The 23,261-nt window shown below is 31.5% G+C and overlaps 2 protein-coding genes and 1 long non-coding RNA gene across 3 annotated transcripts; all 3 read right to left on the bottom strand.

Annotated features, from left to right (window-relative positions):
- Window positions 1-1,274: 1,274 nt before the first annotated feature.
- On the bottom strand, window positions 1,275-3,433 carry LOC137820050 (uncharacterized). The gene is made up of 2 exons (XR_011082530.1): window positions 2,494-3,433; window positions 1,275-1,543 (listed from the first exon to the last, which is right to left on the bottom strand). It is a non-coding gene; the product is annotated as an uncharacterized lncRNA (long non-coding RNA).
- A 66-nt stretch (window positions 3,434-3,499) lies between these two features.
- LOC137820048 (diacylglycerol O-acyltransferase 1C) lies at window positions 3,500-12,282 on the bottom strand. The gene is made up of 16 exons (XM_068623828.1): window positions 11,512-12,282; window positions 10,924-11,004; window positions 10,721-10,794; window positions 10,537-10,612; window positions 10,285-10,352; window positions 9,126-9,249; window positions 8,805-8,903; window positions 7,814-7,915; window positions 7,561-7,697; window positions 6,833-6,914; window positions 6,704-6,724; window positions 6,337-6,399; window positions 5,606-5,653; window positions 4,411-4,473; window positions 4,071-4,124; window positions 3,500-3,974 (listed from the first exon to the last, which is right to left on the bottom strand). Exons 1-16 carry the CDS (start codon window positions 11,866-11,868, stop codon window positions 3,870-3,872), a joined length of 1,554 nt encoding a protein of 517 aa, XP_068479929.1. The 5' UTR covers window positions 11,869-12,282; the 3' UTR covers window positions 3,500-3,869.
- An 844-nt stretch (window positions 12,283-13,126) lies between these two features.
- LOC137822997 (eukaryotic initiation factor 4A-1) lies at window positions 13,127-16,872 on the bottom strand. The gene is made up of 5 exons (XM_068628060.1): window positions 16,623-16,872; window positions 15,674-15,743; window positions 15,463-15,569; window positions 14,384-14,814; window positions 13,127-14,018 (listed from the first exon to the last, which is right to left on the bottom strand). The coding sequence occupies exons 2-5, from the start codon at window positions 15,739-15,741 to the stop codon at window positions 13,383-13,385; spliced, it is 1,242 nt and encodes a 413-aa protein (XP_068484161.1). The 5' UTR covers window positions 15,742-15,743; window positions 16,623-16,872; the 3' UTR covers window positions 13,127-13,382.
- Between the last annotated feature and the right edge of the window lie 6,389 nt (window positions 16,873-23,261).

Genomic DNA, 23,261 nt, shown 5'->3' with positions numbered 1-23,261 from the left:
TTGAAATAAATAAATAAATAGTTATAAAAGTAATAAAGTAATTGTTGCTGATAATATATGAAAAAGTAAATTATTAAAAAGTTGCATAAAAATTATGTTATTTATATATAATAGTAAATACATTACTTAAATGAAATTGGCATTTAAAGATAATCTAGTTGTCTAAGTTTACATTTATTAATATCTTAATATTTTTATTGAACGGACTAACTAAAAATAATACAACCAGTCCAACCAGTCCTTTTAGGTTATGTTTTAAAAATGGGATTAAACTCATTAGTTCGCTAGAAAAATTGATAAACTGGTATGATGTTTAGTCCATTTTTAAAATATTATTTAAGATAATAAAAAGTTAATTTAAAAATTGGTGAACATACACAATTTTTTTTTATCAATTTTAATTATTGAATCAATAAATTTTTTATTTTTTAATATAAATATTTAAATTAAGTTTTTTGTGTGTGTAATAGTTAATATAATTGATTAACAATAGGGAAGTCCAAACTTGAATGCATATTGAGGAAAACTTACAGCATATTACTATTTTGAAATATTTTGAGGGGTCTAAGATATTCCCGTGAGTTCAAGAGAAAGTGGAACATCACATGAAAAAGCTAAGTAGCACCCTTTCAATTTCTTTTCTTTTTTTCTTCCAAGTGTGCTTTTGTGCATCACAGTGTACAATGTTTGAATAGGAGACTTAACCAATTCTCAAAAGAAAAGAAAAATGATTTTAGACCTAATCGATTCTAATAAATGTATATAAATAGACAAAAATGGATTTCATGTAACATCTTTATTCTCGTAACTAATTCTATATATTATTTACGCAAAATCGATTCTCCTTATTATTAAAAAATAACATGAATCAATTCTTATTGTTTTTAGTTATAAATTTTAACAACAAAATATAATTATAATTATAAATAATAAAAGTAATAAAATAAACTTATAATATTAAAAAATAGACATAAATATATATAATTATTATTTTTACTTTTTTAAATTAAAAAATTTAATAATTGTATCGGACCGACCGACACATGACGTGGCCGACCGACACGTGACGTGTCTTTGTTTCCCTACCCGAGATAATCGAGTCACGCTGGCACGACTTCTGTCAACCTGGCCGACAGACCGACACACGGCCAGGCCGACCGACACACGGTCAGGACGACCGACAGGTCTAACCATTAACGCTCAAACCAAGGTCAGTGAAGCTAAACCATCATTAAGGATTAGGTAATACAATCCTGAGTATGATCCATTCCACTAATCAGACCCAACAAGGTAAGTCCATTAAAATAATATAAATAACACACGGTACATCAGTTATTATTGTACACCTACCTAAGTATCTATCACTCGCTTTACTGATTTGGGCGTTGGAGTGCTTTCCGCAGGTACCCCATTCGGAGTTCACTCGAGACCGAGAGTCAAAGGAGAAGCACGAGAACGAGAAGAATCTCAGTTCATCACCTAGCAACCTGCCCGACCGAAGGAAAGAGTGGAAGACTTCGATAGTTCTCTAGATCCCATCTCCCTAGCAAGAACAATAATAATTTTTAATTTAATATAGAATTATTTTCTCTTATATTTTTTAATTTAGAATATTTCAATTATTTGTTTTTATGTAAAAATTTCCATTTTTTACATATCGATAACTTTTTATCTTATTATGAATATTATCATTTTATTTTTAAATAAAAAATAATTATTTTGTGATAATTCTTTATGTTCTCACACAAATATATATAGTATCAAAAATAATTTATTAATTACAAAAAATTATAATTAATAAAGAAATAAATAACATTTTAAAACTTTTTAAAATATAACGCCAATTTATATATATTTTCATAACATTATTTTTATCATAAATTTATTAAAATATTAAGTAACTCATAATTTTTTACAAAAATAACTATTTAACGATATCAAATTAATTTATAATTTTTTAATTAACTTAAGTCTGCATAAAAATATCTTATATTTTGAATATTCATATGTTTATTAAATACAAGAATAAATTTATCAATTTATATTTTACACTTTTAAAAAAATTAAAATATCATCTCAACCATCATATCACTAACAAACTACAGTAAATTTTTTCACAAATTCATCCTATCATCCCACAATTCAAACAACCTGACACATCCTCTCAGATTCCACATATCCACTCCATCAATTTTTTACAAATTCACTTCCATAATAAACTTTATTAGAAAAGTTATAGAATTGAACAAAAATAATAATTAAAAAATAATTTTAAATTATATATTTTAAAATAGTTTTCAAGATCCATATACTCCAAGATATATAATCTAAAAAGTTTTCAATCCATTTTTTATGGGATACTTTTAAAAAAATTGTAGGTTTTAAATGTTATTTTCTCATTCTACTTTAATAAGGTACAACAAGAATTTTTTAGAGATACAAAAGATAAAAGTCCTCGGAAGATCCACTTGTTTAAACTGATAGTTACCTTACCTTTCTCTACTATTATGAATTTTCTTTTGTCCCATAACTTCAATGTGCACCCTCCTGTCTGTTTAAAAGCTCAAACTCTCTCCTTGCTTCCGCCGCCGGCCTGCTGTTGTGTTGGTCGTCACCTTATTTATTTATTAATGTGTTCTGTTACTGGTTGATTCAAAGAAGAACATAAAATACTTTGGGATTGTGCAACTGAAAATCAAATTTTCTTGCATAAAAAACTTCTGTAAGCTATTTCTGGGATTGTGCAACTTAAAATCATTTTTTTTTGCATAAAAAACTTCTGTAAGAGCTATTTATTTATTATGATGAATCCTATTTTGTTTGGATTTTTTTTATATTAAGAATTATTTTAGATTATATAATCTAAAAATTAAAAAATAATTCAAATTATACAATTTAGATGGCTCAAAAATTTAAATAATCTGAAATCTTTTGTTCAGATTGAAGAATTTGAAAATCAAATCAAATGACTTTCAAATTATACTATAAAAAATAGGATTATTTTCAAATGACTTTCAAATTACATTTCAGATTATTTTCATATTTGTAAGTGTTCATCCCCAACGGTACCGGCAGTCATATCTCCAACTGCCGAGTTTTACATCACTTAACCTTTTTAATCCATGGCATTAAAAAATATTAAAAACAGTAACGAAATATGGAATGTGAGATTAAGAGATATAAAACGATAACGTTTTAAAGTGGGATGTATCTTTTATTGGAACTTTCCCCCAGAAGAAGACAAGGTGGCTTTTCTGTTGAAAATTTGATATGAAAAATTAATCAAATGAATGAAGATAGAAAAATACAAGTGACATAGAATATTATGTGTGATAAAGAAAATTTTAATCAAAATATATAGTTTACTTAGTTTGTGTATTAGATATATTGAGATCACAAGATGTGCACACTTACAGAATTTGTCTCTCAAATGTCAACCACAACGCCATGAATGAAGTATTAAATTCTCATCCAAGTTAGAGAAGTGTAGTAACATGACTCATACAATACAGAATGATATCTGTCATCATTTATTGGTTGAATTCCAGAAACAAGATACAGTTAAACCAACTTTGGCATTTACAGCTATTCCCTAAACTAACTATCACAAACCAGTGAGGGTTACTTAAGCAGTTAGAGATTGACATTTTCAAAAATTGCTTGCATATTTGATAATAGTGCAAATTACTGCATAGATCAAGAGAATCAACCTTCAAAGACTCAGCAAATCAGATGGAATTGTTAACCAGAGGAATCACTGTCAAATCAGATGATGGTCCACGTACAAAAACAAAACAGGCAACTACTATCAACATTAATTTTCCTTTGAAAATGTGAAAGCAAATTCACACGAACATTGTAATGCTAGCTTAGTCAACTTCTCCTTTTCTATTCATCAAGTCATGGTAGTATAATAGTACGCTCATAGGTTGGCCAAGAATACAAAATATGAACCAAAAAATCATATTTCCAACCTGGCATGGATAAAATAAGAATGAAACAACAAATAAATTCACTTTAAGATTATAATTTATGAGATAACTCATTAGTAGAACACTTTAGAGTCATACCATTGAGTTTCTGTACTTGTCTTGCAGGTAATTCGTGATCAAGACCAATGGAACCTAGAAAGGGAGGGAAAGATATTTGCCATTATCGTATGTCAAGAAATAAACTCTCACTCCAACCAAAACAAAACCAAAAACACAAATTTGTCTAGAGAACATTGTCTTGTGCTTGGCCATAGAACAAGAATTAAACTCTCACTCCAACCTTTTCATTTCTTATATGGGTTTGTTGTTCTGGCGGTTGGGAGGTCGAGTTTCTACTAAAATTTGTGCAAATTTTATGCTTAAATAATAATTGAACCTTAATAGTAGCCAACTTCAATTAAAAAACAGGAGAATATACCTGAAACATAATTCCTATAAATGCCCACAACTTGAACATGTGGCAAGGAACGGCAATGCATAACTGCACTCAAATGAGAAATTATGAGCAAATTGCTAAAGGAAGAAAAATGAAAGGCTGTACCATAAATGACTCAACTCAACTCGAGAAAACAATGCCATATATGACTATGCCGATAAAAAAAGAGTATATGACTACGCTTGTAGAACTAGAATAGACAGTAGTCTCCTGGGAGTCTGAACGCCATATAAGGGCATCTCAAATAACTCGCTTTACATGATACCAAATATTTTACTCCATTCCAAATTTATTGTATGTGATTGGAAAATTTTTTTCACATTTTACAGAAAATTCAAATATACTAAATTTGAATTGCTTTAAAAGAAACTCTCATAATTGATTCTTCTACTTTGAGTGTCTCAAAGTGGTTCTTTAATTGGTAATTAGGCAATTGTTGGATACGGTCAGAAAGACTAAATTATGGCAAAAACACCTGAATTACTAATTCTCCCAATAAGGGCAAGGGAGGAAAAACTTGATTGCATTCTAAATTATGGCAATTACAAAATTTTACGATTTGCATAATTATGGTAATTTGCAATTATTTTCACTATAATTGATATCCACAATATATAATAAAACACATTGGGGAATAATTGACACACAGATTCAGTCATGTCTCTTGCTTTCTCTTCTTCTGAAACATGTTTGAACCATTTGGAGATGTAAGTTCAAGTATCCACTAATAATTTTTAACTGGATATATAACAAAGTGTGACTTACATGCCCTACACCACTGTCAAGAAGGTGTCAATGCCAAGAACACGTCGTGTAAGAGAAGCTTGGGTATGCTTTTCACGACTCAATCTATTCCCCATAACATGTTTGCCATTTTTTTATGATGTTTGATTTGCACCCGTAGAAATGGGTTTGCAATCCAAATAAAAGGTTGAATAGATGTAAAACATTGATGCTTATGTTGTAAAAGAGATAATACCATTTTTAGTATACCATAAATTTTCCGAAGAATCTAGCCACATAAAATTTTCACTTCAAACTAATGTTTATTAAAATATATTTTGCAAAATTAAGATTTAAATTAAACTTTATTATCGTTAGCTCAATCACTTTTTATAACAAACTACCAAAAGGGAGAGAGGACAATTTGGGATAGAAAGAGAGATGAACCACACACCTCATGAAAAACAGCAGAAACCAGGAAGGCAATTAATGAAGCACCACCCTGTACAAGACAAAAATTCACAATCACATACACAAATAGAACTACGAAATGCAAGATGAAGGCAAAGACCCAAAAGAACACGATTATAGAATATGAGAAAAATATAGTGATCTCCCCTGCTATTCTTGTGTAATCTTGTCAATATGCATACAACTAAATATGCCAAAGTCAATATCTGAAGTAACAAAACGAAAAAAGACAACTAAGTCCATGTTTGGATTGAAGATGGGAAAGCTTCAAAGTACTGTTACTTCAAAAGCAACAAATCTTTCCTTCTCAATTCATGCATTGGAGTGCACAAAATACTTCTGTAACTTCAAATCAAACATATACTACGTCTGCAATATGGAATGAACAATTCAACAGAAGTAAACTTAAGGGAACAAGCACAACAGATGAAATGAGGTCTGATAATAGGAAAATCTTAGCAAACATAAACTTCCTGAAAATAGTAATTTTTGTTTTAGTTTAAGCAAAGGAAAATATGAAAAAAGTATTTTCCAATAGCCCATTCTTAATCCCAACATAAACTATTTTTTTACACAAATATTTATTTACCATGATAGACCAACTATATCCTTAAAACATAAACTTCTAAAGACACTTTTCATTTGTGCCTATATTTTGCCTACAAATTACAGTTTAGGGTCCACTCAGCAAGATGACAGGAAACTTCATTTTACCTTGGGTATACCATTCCTTAAGCATGGAAAATATATGTGGCGAACCATCCATTTGTGCACAGGCTGCATTATAAAAGAACCTATTCAATTTAATAGTAATGGTTTAGAACTACAAACGAAATTTATAAACAAATGCTGATTGTTCTGAGATGGTTTCAGAACCAAATAGTCCGTGAATGATGGAATATTTAAGACAGCATACATGGAGAACAAAAGTGCTAGTTATCTTTCTTCCTAATTCTTCTTGTTGTTAAAATAGCATTACAATAGTGAAATCAAAATCAGATACGTATTCATTGACATGAATTTCATGTGAAAACTGCGACAAGCATGTCAATTCACAGGCAGTTCTGAAATGGAAACATACCATATTCCACATCCTCCAATACTGATGACAGCAGCAGCAGAAATGCATTCAACAAAGACAAGTCATAAGTTCTCTTCAAGAAAGTGTGATTAACTAAACAGTCCAAGAACATGCCAGAACTGAGCCTACCTCTTCAACAGTTCTGGCATTCCACCAATCTTTATAGAACTCACGATCGCCAAATCTGAGAAGCTCTGCAAGTATATTTAACCTACATTGCAACAGTACTTCTTAAGACAAAACACTACTCAGTATTTTAAAAAATATAAATCAATAAAGGAAATATTTTTTAATTAACATTATTTTAGACATTACTACTAACTACTATAAGTAAGACACGTTGATCATAACATGAAGGTAAGCACAAGAGCACTTCTAAATTTTTTTCTCAAAATAATAGTATTATCAATGAGAAGGAGAAAAACATTACAAGTGCAAAGAATGATAAGATATCTCGCAACAAAAGTATGCAAACTCGTTAATAAAATAAAGGTCTACAGTTTCTTAATGTTCAAATATGCATGCAAACTCGTTAATAAAGTAAAGCCCATTCTCATATTTTAACACTTCATGTACTGAGGCAGTCGAGGTGGAGAAGAAGCCATTAGGGAGCAATAGCTCTAGATACCATATAGAAGTGATACTACAAAATATAAAATTCTTCAATTTATTGTAACAGCAATTGCATGTGAATAGTTTTTTCAAAAGAACATATACATAAAAAGAGAGAGGAAATAAACAATAAATAAGAGACACAATTCTTCAATTTATTGTGATAACAACTTCATGCGAACATTCGTTTTTCAAAAGAACATACACAAAAACGAGAGAGAGAGAGAGAGAGAAGAAATACACACCAAAGATGGAAAAAGCAGTAGAACATGCAGAGCCACACATATACATTGGGAACAGAAAGCTTCAGAATTCTTTCAATGGCATATAGAAGGTTTCCCTTCAAAGGATGATGTGAATTTTGTACAATTGGATTCATATACTGCAAAGTTATGAACAAATGATGTTATCACTCAACACCCACAGAATTAGTGAATGGAAATTAAAGGAGAAAAAAGGTAGAAATAAACACCAAATTTGTTAAAGGGTAGTGCTTACTTGTTCTATAATAAATCCCATTACTCCTGTAAATACTATCAGCTTGACAAGTTGACGAAACACCCAACCCTTTCGAACAGAAGGTGTGCGAGGATAGTTTGTCTATAACAGTAATTCATCACATAGGACATTTTAAGGGTAAAATACATGAGTAAAAATTGCATGGTAGAACTAAACACAAATGCTTTTTGGCAAGTGCAAAAACGAGTGAACGGCAGAAAATGCTTAAACAAAATCTGGGAAATTTCACAACTTAATCCTACCATGGTGAACATATTACAGTCTTCTTCCTGCTCCTTTCCTATTGACTAAGAACAGAATATAGTGAAAATCACATTTTTTCCTTAACAAAACAGCAAAAACAGCTGAAGCTGCTGCCTAAGCCAACCAGTCTAAGTAAGAAGTTCCATAGATGTACGCTTTCATGTCATCAGTGATGTTATTGCAGGTTCCTAAAAAGATCTTTAAGACCAGGATAAAATGAGAAACAACTGCCGACCATTTAAAATGTAACCAGTTCGGCAAGTCCTATTTTACCCTCCAAAATTAGTTCATGAAGGAAGATGCAACTAACAGAATATGGCAGAACCAAGCTCATTACAATGGAGAGGTATGTTGCGAGTTTAGTATTGAATAGAAGATACAAGTGGAGCAGGATAGTGAACTTTGGTAGTTCTGCAACATATTTCATTATGCAGTTTGTTGAGCTGTCTAAGAAAAAATATACCATGCTAGAAATATTTACTATTTCCATTAAAATCATGATACTCTGCATGTATGATTCAGACTGCACCTCTAGAGACCTAAAATGCATGACACACCAATAACATTGGTGCAAAATAGTCCATAAAACAGTGTCTTTATGTGCTTCAGTTGGAAAAAAAGTGCACTCAAATGTCAGTAAGAGAGGTGAATCCAAAAATGCAACAACAACAATTAAAATAATTTTGCAAATAGAAAGTAAACAACTCACATAAAAATTTTACACTACCTGATAGCACAATGTAGGTGCAACCATGAAGTATGCCAAACTCCTGATCGTCACAGTATATGGATGCTCCAGAATCAAAGTGTTGGGTAATGTTTCTCCCTAGAACGCAGGGAATCATCATTGATTAAGGGGGAAAACAGAACATTTATCTTACATTCACAATGATAAAAAAACTGTATTTTCCTTATGATTTAGTTTTAGAACAAAAGAACCACAACTACAGTTTGGTAATTCATCCTCTTCAAAAACTAATCATCGCATAAAGAGTATAGGATACGATTTTATTTAAATATATAGTTATGGATGAAACTTAATGACTACCTTTTCATTTGAAACAGCAAGTGCTCTCATATCATAGTTTGTATGGGCATATGACACCAACTTTAACCACACAATGCATGTAAACAGCATCAACGTGACACCAGATACAAAAGCAGAATCACACCTGCACACAAAAAGTAACATATCCATAAGCTATCTTTGCTATATTGGTATCTAAGAAATGAACCGTATCAAAGGCTATGGCTATCATATCCAACAAGCAGACCTCTTTACCATACCCTTACAAGGAAATCAATGTCTAAAAAGAAAGCCAAATATGTGATCACCATTTCTGTTATTGGCAATGGAATTTTACTTTGATCCTATAGTTAATTAAGTGATTGCAGATGTTACATGGATGTCAGTCAAATGCATCTGGAAGCATATGATAACTTTTTAAATGATTTTGATAGACTAGGCTGTAGCTTTTATAACATAGGTAAATTTGAAGAAGCAAAAAAGTTGTTTTCTATTTTTCCTTTGACGTAACCTGATAGAACACTTAGGCACACTAATTAAACAGAAAATTACAGCCGAAGCTGCCCCAGAATTGTAACAACTCCTACAGATAATAACTCCCTCCAAAGAACTTCAATCTGGCCACCTTTCCAGCATGGCTTTCTTAATACGAATTTAAATAATATCTGCTCCCATAAAACGTAAAAATTGCCTACCATCAGACCATACATAAAATAGCTACTCATAAAATACATACTGAACCTAAATAAAAACAATAAACTGATTTAACATGTAACTTCTCTTAATTTATTCCAATAAGTGTCATACAGACCTTTATCCCATTTTAACCTTTTCTGTTTCTAATGATAATTTCCAAGATAAACAATCTAGTTTCAGCATTGTATGAACCAATAGTTAAATGAGGTTTCATCAAAGGGCATTAAATCTCTTCTCAAATACAACAAGTTCCATCAAACTAGGTAGACTTGCAAATTTCTTCTCAAATAATGCCAAAAAATAAAATCCTATCATTCCTTCTAGATAATGACATTATTTTGTGACTATAATGCCTTTTCTCGTGTTAAGCTCATATTACATCCTCAAATACTTACAAAATTTACTATGATATGATGTAATAACAAATGACGATTAAAGTATAAATTGAAACCCTGGAATAAATTTTGAAGACTACTACACTGACCTGAGTATTACTAAAACTGGGTAGGATAATTCAACAGATGAGATAACAAGATGAAGTAATACAACAACCTGCAATATTCAATTCAACATATCCAGCATGTAAATGTCAAAATTTATGTGATTAAATTATTTCATGTCATTTTCTGAAACTATTGTGACTTGTAGAAGAATCAAGGAATCGATGTGATCAGTGGTCACTATTTTTTTTCTTGTAAATTGTAATAAAAACTTACTTAGTGGCCAGACCCCTTACCCTTTCAGAAATACACTTTTGTTGTGCCAACCTTTCCACTATAAAGGCGGCAAGTGGAAATATGGCAAGACTAAGACTGCAAACATAGCATAGACACAATTTCAGAATGTCTGGAAATTTAAGATTTCATCCTCAAAATAGATACACGCCACAATCTATTCCTCAGGGGATTCATCAAACTTACCAGCACATGAAGAGGGGCCAATCTCTCAATGATTTTGAACTAAACCAAAAGCCATACTTAATCAACCAACCATACTGCAAACACAAAATACAAGAACCATGCACAGAGATGAGAAAGTTAAAACAACCGTACAGAGCTAAATGTATGTCTACATTTTAGAGATTCAAATCTTGCATGATTGACAAAAAAATGGAAGAGGATACCTTCATTATGTTCTCAATGATAAGTCTGCTGTTCACCGCAACAAGCACTACTATACAGAGATTGAACAGTCCTGCGTGACTCTGTAATTCATTGATTAATGGCTATTAGTAATCATTCCACTCCAAAGTAACCGTAGTAGGTTGTCAAAACTATAAACTAGAATCTCTCAATTTCTATTTAATGAAACACAAAAATTGACAAACTTAACAGCCAGTACTCGTGATCGTAAATTAATAAGAAATATTAAACTAAGACTGGCAGACCTCGGAATTCAGTCAACGAAAAAAACATTAAATTCATATACGATCATTCATATGTACGCAAAATTACAATGTTTCTATAACTTGAATTGAAAGTTTGAAACAGAGTATATAATTGTCTCGACTACAAAATCTCCGACTCAAAACTCAATAACATCTAGTGGAAGTAATAGCACAAACACTATATATTTATAATTATTGTTATGTTTACTAAAAAATCCTGAAAACAGTTTAGGTCGCCATTTTCATTTTCTTCAATTCAGTGGATGACGAGGCACGAAACTTGCCATGCACGATTGAAATCAAGCAATAGCACAAGAAATGTACCTGTCTGAAAATGTTATCGGAGCTGAGCGGGCTCTCCTTTATTCTGCGGTGAGCAGGAACGGAGGGACGATAAGCGTATTTGACATCGATGACTTCTTCTCCGCGCTCTTTCCGAGCGTCCTTGGTGATGTTATTATCACCGGAGGCTGCATGATTCGACTTGCAATCTTTATTCTCCTCGAAGTTTTTGTTGTTCGAGGATTCGTCGGAGCCAGAATCTCTGGCGGCGTCTTCGGCGTCGAAGAGGCCGCCCGGGGAGTTGGCGCTGGACCTGCGCCGCAGAGAAAGCAGTTTGAGATCTGAGTCAGTTTGACCGGTGGCGGTGCCTACGCTTTCAGGCGCATCGGAGATCGCCATCGGCGAGGAGTAACGGTTTGTTTGCTCTGTTGCCACACGGTACTCACGTGGCAGTGCAAAAACGGTTCGTTTTTTATGTAAGAAAAGACTGCGAATGTGTTTTATATAGGGAGGAGAGCGAGAGAGTGAGAGAGAATCGGAATCGATTAAGAGAAAGATTCGAAAGGAAATTCGGCTAGTGGCGAGAAATGTCGTGAGAGAGATTAAAGGGAAAATATTAATTTGTAGATGTTTGATTAAAAATAAAAGGTAAACGAATGGGTGAGGGTGGGACGAAGAAGACGTGACAATGGACTTTTACAATATTGCTTTGCCTTCTGTTTATTTATTCTTCTTTTTTAGTTTTTCGTTGCTTGTTTGTTAGAGGAGTTATGTTGGGATGGAAGTAAACGTTGGGAAGGGGAAGACAGAGATAGCATTGAAGAAGAGCAGAGCGTATATATATAAATGAAGCGGAACTTGAATCGAAGGTTCCCCATCCCTGTGAACAAAATTAGGCGGGAGACACCTTTCCGTTGACACGTAAACGCGGACTTTTCTTTCTGAACCAATAAATGCTTTCATATATCTTCGCAAAAACATAATGAATGCTCCATTCGATTTCCATGTTATCTTTAAACCTTAATTTTATATTTTGCAAACGCTACGTTTGATAATGGTCAACTATGACTTTGCTTAGTACACGCGTTAATCACACTGAGACGTAATAACTAATATAAAACGGGTTGCATTCTCCTTTGTAGGACTTTGATGAGTACATTGACATCTAATTTCAAAACAAAGACGATACATCGGAAATAAATGTAAAATGGCACGCCGTGTAAGTTGCTCAAAAGTTAAATTCTTTAGCAATCGTCTTATTCACAAGTTAACTACGCGCTCCACCATTTTTAGTGAGAGCAATGAATATTGCAATCTAATATAGAGTTGTTTTATAAAAAATAGATAACCAGAATCGAAAATATCTTTTGCCTAAACGCTCCCTTCATTCTCGTTGGTTGGTAGCTTTATCAATTGGGATAGCAGCAGTAGTCATTAGAAACACATTACTAATGACCAGTTCATTTTATTATCACCATTTTAATAATTGAGGAAATTAAGCACCCAATAAAAATAAGCGTTTCTTTAAAAGGCATAAGTAATCCTTGAACCTCAAAAATGGGTATCAGCGCCATTAAATTAATATTTCACGTGCCATGCCACGATAAACTGTGAATACATTGAAAAAATGAACAAATGTTAAAACTACCAAAACGTATAATTGAAAACCTTGCTTGTTAGAAAGGTGCAACTACCAATACACCATTCGGACAATAATGTGATTCCACATTGTAAGTACTTATCATTTGGGACATTCAGACAACTGACAATGTAAATTAAATTACTACACCTATTGAAAAAGTCAAACAAGGTTTAGCAGAAATACAACAAAGGGGCAAAAAGGAAAAGAAACATTACATAACACTTACCTCGGAAACCAACTTCCCTCTAATATGATGGAACAAAAATACTCATCAAAGGAGTTCGGCAACATTTGAAGGCAGCTCCTCAACTACCACATTGTAAAACTTCTGAATGTCAAACAGCATTTTGTCATCATCCTTTGTGACAAAATTGATGGCAACACCTTTCCTGCCAAACCTCCCACTACGACCAATACGATGGAGATAGTTCTCGGGCTGTGTTGGGAGATCGTAATTTATAACTAAAGACACTTGCTGGACATCAATACCACGGGCCAAAAGATCAGTAGTTATCAAAACACGGGAAGACCCAGAGCGGAATTCACGCATAATAATGTCTCTGGTATTCTGGTCCATGTCTCCATGGGTTGCTGAGACTGTGTGATCTCGGCTGCGCATCTTGTCAGTCAGCCAATCAACCTTTCTTCTGGTGTTCACGAAAATGACACTTTGAGTAATTGCCAATGTCTCATAAAGATCACAGAGAGTGTCAAGCTTCCATTCCTCTTTCTCAACATTGACATAAAACTGCTTGATACCCTCCAAGGTGAGCTCATCACGCTTCACAAGGATCCTCACAGGTTTGTTCATAAATTTCCTGGTGATCTCGAGTGCCTCAGGAGGCATTGTAGCAGAGAAAACTCCCACTTGAATCTTACTTGGAAGTAGCTGGAATATATCATAGATCTGGAAAATTTGCAATTAAAGCATTAATGACACTAAACAAATAGGCTAAAAAAATAAAATCTGCAAGGTAAATCAAATGAACTTACAATTAAATTTAAGCTCTACTGGTTACTGCCGATAGCATAAGAAAATTCATACGCATAACAAGCATACAGGTAAAGATAAAGTTTTAAAATATAAGCAAATAAGAATAAAATAAAATCAATAAATAAACTTGATGAACATGGATAAACAGCAATAAGTTATATCATTTCTGTATTTTTTGTATTTTGATAAGTTAGAAATAAACAACAAATAATTTTGAGTGTTACATATCTAACACTGGAAATACAATTAGCTACCAACATAAGCCATGAAATAAGCACCTGATCTTTAAATCCACGGGAAAGCATTTCATCAGCCTCATCCAATACAAACATTTTGATGTAATCCGGTCGAAGTGACTGTCTGCGTAGCATATCAAATACACGACCTGGAGTACCAACAACAACATGAACACCACTTGATAGAATGCGTTGGTCTTCACGAACACTGGTACCTCCAACACATGCATGCACCTTAACTCCAAGATAATCTCCAAGTGCCCGCATAACTTTCTCAATCTGCTGAGCAAGCTCCCGAGTTGGTGCTAAAACCAGGGCTTGGCATTCTGTCACATTATAATCAAGTTGCTGAAGAATTCCAGAACAGAAAGTTGCTGTCTTCCCAGTTCCAGACTGAGCCTGTTGTATAACATCAAGTCCCTTGCAGAATGGAACTATTCCCCTTTGCTGAATAGCTGATGGCTTCTCAAAACCTAAAACACAAATCACACTAGTTTAAATATACGCAGCTATCATATACCAGCAGCAGCACAATAAACACAAGGGGGCATTTGTTACATGTCATCTTTTATTTTCAAGAGTACAAAGGTGAGAAAATATTTATTCTCATGTTTGTTAGAAGGTTATCAAAGTGATTTCCAAGTATCTGCAATTCCAAGGAAACCTTTATTCACATGCTTTAGGTGTTTTCATTCCAAGGGGATGGAAAAGTGCTATTCCAATGGGAATACGGGAAGTTATGTGCTATTATAATTATAATTTTTACTTAATTTAAATTATTTTGATATAAAAAAATATTCCTATGAATAGTGAAATATAACCAAACACTTTATAAAATATACAGGAATATGATTATTGGGAAAATGTAATATAATTAAAAGAAGATTTAAAGAAAATATGCAGTAGAATAAAGACATTCAATATTACTAAAGAGTAACAATATGACCATATCATCTATTTGAGAGATAAAAAGACAGCAGAGAAATTTAAGTCTATAAAACCAGAATGAAAAAATTACAATTGTCATCACAATCACAATAAATAAAATACAAATAAATCTTACTTTATTTGTAAAATATAGATATTAAAAAAATAGATGACATAAAGAAAGTTAAATCTACCATATGCATAAATGCCTCTCAGAAGATTCTCTTGCAAACCCATAGCATCAAAACTTTCAAAAACCTCATCATAGGATGTGAAGAAATCCTGTGCATCAGTTGTAAGTCTGCATCCATTAAATCATAACAATCAAACCAATAACATTATAATCTCATTGCATCTTTGAAGAACAATAACCAAAAATAAAACAAAAATTAAGGAAAATCTTACAACTCATTCATTTTGCTATCATAGTGACGACCATCAAACTGTGATCCCTCAGGTGCAAGTCCTGCCATGACTACAGGATGGAAAGAAATAATATTACGACGCCATTTATTAGAGAATGTTTGGTTAGCGTTATGCTAAACCAAAGTCCAACTCAAATGAATACTTCCAACACAAATAGCAAAGTCAATATTTGCACCCAAACGTAGTTCTCTCACTGAAGCAAAATACGCGACAACTTTGTTTTATTTGGCCATGACGGAAAAAAAGGTCTGTATATTGACAACAATACACTAATAACTTATATAACATATAAGCTTAAACACAATGTAGTCCTACTTCAGAAGTGATTCTATTCACAACTCCCAAACAAGTTTTAAGGAAACATTTTAACATCAATTTACTCTCAATCTATCTCGTAGCGCATACCCATTCTATTAATAACACAGCAAAAAGTATTTGATCCACAAACAATATGTCGAATGCAATTCCTACGAAACCACTTCCAAAAAAATGTTGATGTTTCCAATCACAAAGCGTTCCACTCTATCTCACTTCCAATAAAATCAAGCTCGTAATTTCAATCCGCGTCGGAAGACACGCTAAGCATTATCAGGAAAAAAAAAACTAAGAAACAAAAAAATAGGGTAAGAGAACACAGACTGAAACAAAAATAAAAAAACGAAAATAAATTTAATTCAGCAAGCGCAAAGTAAAAAAAAAAAACTCTATACGATGCCATCGGCGACGACAGGAAACAAAATAGATGCTAGAAGTAACCTCCTAAGATTTTGTAGGGTTCAAACAAACAGAAGTTAACAAAGCAGAACAGCATAAGCAGATCCAATCGTAAAATCGAGATAAGAACTACATGGGTTGAAACTAGGAGAATTGAAAAGAGAGTGATAGCATCCAATCGGAGAAGAGAGAAGAGAGAAGAAGAGAGAGCAACCTTAGGGCGAAGAAAGAGGTCGTTGATCGGAGGAGAAAAAGGCGAAGAGAGTAGTGAGGTCGTTGGTGAGAGCAGTTAGGGTTTCCCAAACTGCTCAGATCTACGCCGCAGAAAGAGAGGACAATGCGTTTTGAGAGAAAGTGAGTGGGAACTGTGAGAACAGCAAAGATTATAGCAAGACACCCTCTACTTTTTGGCTTTCGGAGTGTGTGTGTTTTTTTTTCATGTGATTCCGATTTTACCCTATTTCTTAACTAGCACGGGTCAAACCGCCACGAGATTTGAGAAGTCCACTATTCTTGGGCTCCAACCCATAACAAAAACATTTACTTCCTGCACCCCCTTTATCAACCTGCACCCAAGTGTCATAACATATTAAGTATTCTCATTTAGATCAAATTCTCATAAGTACTTCCCGTTAAATCCAAGAATCAGGTTTAAAAATAAAAATAAAAATTTTAAACACAAAATACAATATCCAATAATAAAATTCATGAATAAAAAGTCAAGCTTTAAGCATAAAATACAAGTTCTAATAATCGTGTTTATGAATAAAAATTCAAGCTTTAAGCACAAAAACGCAAGATTCAATAATCACGTTAATAGATAGAAATTCAAGCTTTAAGCACAAAATGACAATATCAATATCAAAGTGAAACAAAAATATCATAATTACCACTAAAATACATAAGAGTTTGACTAGATTATTCTCAATCCCAAATGAAAAAATTAGTCATTAATGTCATTACATACACCAGAATCAAAGAAAGAGATCTAAAACGTTTTTCCTTGACAATTGATTCTTTTATGGTTCCCTTCCTTTAGTTCCCCTTCCGAGTCCACTTTTCTCTATGCCTTATGCCCTTATTTAACCGAATTGGGTTTGTGCTAAGTGACATCTCTATTCCTAACATATTCATTTGCTTCATCTCTCCTCTAATTTTTAAAATAACACAAAATTGAGAATAAATAGTTATATTAATCTCATGACTCCAAAATATATCATTAAATTCTATTTTTCCAAATTAGAGTTGAGTCGTAGGTTAATCAATAATTGTTAAATTTTTTGCATTAAATTTTGCTAAACAATGCCTCTTATCATATAGCATCCATATTGGTTTGATTGCGCTAATGTAAAGCACATTACATGGCCCTAACTTAAAGAAGTTAAGGTTTTTGATGTTGTGTTGATTTTTTTTATTTTTATTTTGGTATACAACCCAACTTAGGTAAGATGTTGACTTTTTTTTTAGACGTGTTTAATGTTAAACTCTTCAAAGTTATCTTCAAAAAAATTTGTGGTATGATAACACATTTGTAACGCAAGTTTTATAGTTTAGAATTCCCTTTGACTAGTTCAATTACAAGTCAAGTTTTGATACTAAAGTTGATTTAAGTCTCACCTTTTTGGCAAGTCATAATTTTACTATCAAATCCCTCAATTTTTAGTTTTGGATGTTTGAAACTTTAACTTTCAAGCTAACAATAAGTTTGGAACATTTGCACATTTTAAAATCACATTGACTTCAATGTCTTTCTTATTTGATGAACCATTTACACTCAATTTCACAATTCATTATTTATTCGAGATTATGTAGCTTGACTAGGAAGTTAGCCACATTTTTATTGGAAAACAACTTTCAAACCGTAATCCAAACTTGGATAGCTCGAATGACAAACTATCATTTTTTCAACAAGATGCAAAACTTATTTAATTGTGTTGTTAATCTTGACAACTACTTGAAAGTTCTAAAAATGTTGTCTAGGTCGTCTTCTTGAGTTAACTAGAGCTATAACTAAATTCTCAATGGCCTAATACAATTTCTCAAAAAAAAAAGTTGTACTTACAAATAAATTATCTTTGTTTCTAACATTATTTATATATGAGAAGTGAGTTCAAAGTTGAATTTGTTACAACTAAGGATATTATGTATACATATATAACATATCACTTTGCAAGACATGGTCGAAACACTATAATTTTAAAAAGTTAAGGTGTACTATATTTATTAATACTAATACACTAGATAGATGTATATATTTAAAAATATACTTTAAATTTTATATTTTTTTAACTTCAATCAATCGTAAAATAAATATTCATACTAGATTGGATTGTATTTTTCATTGTTTTGTTGCTCCAATTTGTAATATAACCCACCAATAGTCGAGCTAGGTCAATTAGGTCACAAGTTTTTTAAAACTTTTATTCTGTTAAAAATTGTAATTTTTTTATATTTTTTAAAAATAGACTTTATAATCATTGAGAATAAAACCAAACAAAATTTATAAGTATATATTAAGTATAAAAAATGAACAAATTAAAAACAACAAATAATTGAATTATCAAACAATAAATATTTTTCTAGAATAATTTTGGTTTGGTTGGGTTATAACCTATTACACAACTTAATATTTGTTGTATTCGACTTTCTGCAGTGCGAAAATAATTTTTTCTTGAATTTTGTACTCTATTTTGGCACCTTGTTAATTTTTTTTTCTCATGGTGGTTTTTGTGGCTTACCTCAATCATCAACACTCACCCCTAGTCACCACAAGCAACCATCATCACTTGAAAATGAATAAGAAGACACCACACTCTTCACCATATTCAGAAGGGTATTGTTGGAATTAAAAAAAGTATGGAGGTGTAGAGGAAAAGTATGGAGGTGTAGAGGAAAAGGATGGAGGTGCAGGAAGAATTTGCCATGGGAGATTGGTGAGGCTTGGTTGGATTTGATCAAGCTTTACACACACATAAAAACAACACAACTATGGGCGTTTCTTCCTACACCCCTATGGAATCACAAAATATCCCTAGTACTTTTTAAAATCCCTAAACCCTAAAGCAACAACGCGGTGGCTCTTTCTCTCTTCCTTCTTTGCCATCGTTGCGAACAAAGCAAACAGAGAGCAAGCGACGATATATTGGGTGTTCATGGTGGTTTGTGTTTGTGGAGTAGTTTTGTTTTCTCGCAACTTAGTGGTGGTTGGTGGTGTTTGCAACAACTATGTGTTCGTAGTAGAAGGTGAGAATGCATTCTGGATCCACCAATCCATAAGTAAAAAAATGCATCCAGATCAACCAATCCATAAGTCAAAAAATGCATTATGGATTCACCAATCCATAAGTAAAAAATGTATTTCAAAATGGTCAGTTCATAATGAAATTTTCGTTTCTAAATTTGCGAATGTGAAATCTGTTATACATAAATGCTTTTGAAACACCCGCTCATTTGGAATAAAAAAAACTTAGACTTACGAAATAGCCAATTTTGTACTTTATTATTTTACTTGCATATTGCTTGATTCGTAATACAATATTGGAATCCGAATTTTGGGAATCTCTAAACCCCATAACCACCCAACCCTCTTAAAAAAAACTTAGTTCGTACCTCTAAATGCCAACCAAAACTTTAACACCACAAACCACACCTTCACATCCCTATAACAGAGAGCAAGCGACAATGCATTAGGTGTTCCTAATGGTTTGTGTTTGTGGAGTAGTTTCATTTTCTCGCGACTTGGTGGTGGTTGGGTGGTGTTTGCATTAGCTATGTGTTCGGAGGAGAAGGTGAAAATGCATTTCGAAACCACCAATCTATAAGTCAAAAAATGCATTCCAGATCCACCAATCCATAAGTCAAAAAATGCATTATGGATTCACCAATCCATAAGTCAACAAATGTATTTTGGATCCACCAATCCATAAGTAAAAAATGTATTCCAAAATGGTCATTCTGTATTGAAATTTTCGTTTCTAAATTTGCGAATGTGAAATTCGTTATACATAAATGTTTCTGAAACACCCCCTTATATAGAATAAAAAAAACTTGACTTACAAAATAGTCAATTTGTACTTCATTTTTTTACTTGTGGATTGCTTGATCTGTAATACAATAGTGGAACCCAATTTTTAGGAACCTTTAAACCCCATAACCACCCAACCCTCTTCAACAAAACTTAGTTCGTACCTCTAAAGGCCAACCAACACTTCAACACTGCAAACCACACCTTCACATCTCCATATGATGATGCATTGGGTGTTCTTGGCGGTTTGTGTTTGTGGAGTAGTTTCGTTTTCTCGCGACTTGTGGTGGTTGGGTGGTGTTTGCATTAGTTATGTGTTTGAAGGAGAAGGTGAAAATGCATTTCGGATCCACCAATTCATAAGTCAAAAAATACATTTCAGATTCACCAATCCATAAGTCAAAAAATGCATTACAGATTCACCAATCCATAAGTCAAAAGATGAATTTCGGATCCAACAATCTAAAGTAAAAAATGTATTCCAAAATGGTCATTGCATAATGAAATTTTCATTTCTAAATTTGCAAATGTGAAATCCGTCATAAATGTTTTTGAAACACCCCATCATCTAGAATAAAAAAACCTGACTTACAGAATAGTCAATTTGTACTTCATCTTTTTACTTGTGGATTGCTTATCTGTAATACAATACTCTAACCCGATTTTTGGGAACCTCTAAATCCAATAACCACCCAACCATGTTCAACAGAACTCAAATTTTACCTCCAAATACCAACCAACACTTTAACTTCGCAAACCACACATTCACATCTCCATGACCACCAAACACTCTCCAACAAAAGTCATTTCTTAACTCCAAATTCTGATCAACACTTTAACAAGTCAAACCACACCTTCACATTTGTTCCGTTTCGCAGCTCAAAATTCTAATCAACACTTTAACAAGTCTCTACTAACACCAACAATCAATGAAAAAAAACATGACAATTAAAATCATCCACGACATCTTTTCAAATAAAAGAGCCAAAATTAGTATTAAAATTTTAAAAAATTAAAGGTGCATAATTATTAATATACACATTTTATGTTCTTATTTTATTATTAATTATATTTTAAAGATAAAAATAGGAGAAGAAAAAAATCAGACTATCCAAATATTAAAACAACTGCACACATACATCATATTTTAAATCATTCATATGTTTATTAATAAAATATATAGAGGCACTCTTCAATAATTTTTCATAATACTATTTAGAAAATCGTAAAACTATATACATTTAAAAGCGTAATAGTTTTTAAAAAAAGTATATTATTTGTGTAAATGATTAATAAAATGATATTTTTGTAAATTGATGTAGTAAATTAGGGTAAATTTAAAACTGTACTAATTTCTGTTAGTGGTTTAACTAAAAATGAATTCTATAAATGTTTTAACTGTGTAGTAAATTATATTTTTGAGTGATTTAATGGGATTTTTTCTTAAACTAGTGCAATTTTTTTTCGATTGTTTTAAAATGGGTAATTTTTTTTTCTGAAATAGATAATTGTCAACACGTGTACGGATTTAACAAAAGACAACTAGTTAATCATGTATACGCTTTAAAAAAAAATCGTATATATTAATTTTAAAAAAAATCGTATATGTATAACTGGATATTTCACAAATATTTTTTTAATGTTATAAATTTAATTTATTATTATCAATTTTTATATATATAATTAAAAAATTAAATTTTTATAAAATATTTTTTATTATACATGAAAATTATTCTAAAATCTTAATAAATTAATGATGTAATACTTTAATAATATAAATTAATTATTTTAAAAAATTGATTCATAATAAAAAATTAAGTTGGTAAAATTCTAAATTCAAAATACTAAAAATAAATCAAAAAATTTAATCCAAAAAGTAAAACGGAGGACACAACTTTAGTTGTCATAAAAAAAGAGAAAAATAGTACAAAAGTTTACATTATACTATTGTTTATATGTCCAATTTCCCTAGCTAGTGTCATAAACTTACACCAATTTTTCCAGAAAAATATTTTTTTCTCCATATCCGTGACATCAACATGCGCATTTCATCCAATTGCTACCATACGTTGTTATTGACCCAGAATGTCTTCAATGGGTATGGGAAAATAATGATAATGATAATAGTCCTCTTCTACTCAAACATCCGGTGAGACTTCCATGTGGGAATTGCTAAATTGTTTGCTAAATTATGTAAATTTTAAATTAGATTATTATTTTTTGTGCTTTCACTTAGTGTTACTTAGTCTCATATTCATTCTTTCAATTAACTTTATCGGTTTTAACTTTCCGGTTAATTTTTATTTATTTATTAAAGTTTATTAAGAACTCAAAATAATTTTAATATATTAAAAATAAAAAATTATATATAATTTTTTAATTATATATAATAAAACTTCAATCATTCTTTAATTATATACAATAAAAAAATATTTCATGAAAAATTATTTTTAATTAAAAAATATAAAAATTAATTTTCTTTAATTATATATAAAAAAATTATAATAATAAATTAAATTAAATTAAATTAATTTTTATTTTATTTTATTTTAAATACTAAAAAACATATATTATAAACATATAACGTATACGAATTTAAGTTAATATATTATATATATATAACTTTTAATTTTATATATTATTATATATTATAATTTTAAAAACGTATTTGTTGAAATCGTATTTCAAATATACGTTTTTTTTAAAACTTAATATATTAAAATATATTATAATATTAAAAATGTATATACAAAGATTTTTTATTTAAAAACAAACATATACACGATTGACAAGTTCTCTTTGTCAAATACGTGTTGATTGGGAATTTTG

This window comes from Phaseolus vulgaris, chromosome 9, assembly GCF_000499845.2.
Source record: "Phaseolus vulgaris cultivar G19833 chromosome 9, P. vulgaris v2.0, whole genome shotgun sequence".
Taxonomy (NCBI): Eukaryota; Viridiplantae; Streptophyta; class Magnoliopsida; order Fabales; family Fabaceae; genus Phaseolus; species Phaseolus vulgaris.
This window is presented reverse-complemented; position numbering and strand designations above follow the sequence as displayed.

Bases quoted from the DNA above. Each gene is read 5' to 3' on its own strand.
- LOC137822997 (XM_068628060.1), bottom strand. From the start codon at position 15,741: ATGGCAGGACTTGCACCTGAGGGATCACAGTTTGATGGTCGTCACTAT. The intron at 15,570-15,673 runs GTAAGATTTTCC...TAATGGATGCAG, and splicing joins GATAGCAAAATGAATGAGTT to ACTTACAACTGATGCACAGG. The intron at 14,019-14,383 runs GTGCTTATTTCA...CAAATTTTCCAG, and splicing joins CCCGTGGATTTAAAGATCAG to ATCTATGATATATTCCAGCT.
- LOC137820048 (XM_068623828.1), bottom strand. From the start codon at position 11,868: ATGGCGATCTCCGATGCGCCTGAAAGCGTAGGCACCGCCACCGGTCAA. The intron at 4,474-5,605 runs GTGTGTGGTTCA...ATTTGAGTGCAG, and splicing joins TTTCTGCTGTTTTTCATGAG to TTATGCATTGCCGTTCCTTG. The intron at 4,125-4,410 runs GTATATTCTCCT...CTCCCTTTCTAG, and splicing joins TTATAGGAATTATGTTTCAG to GTTCCATTGGTCTTGATCAC.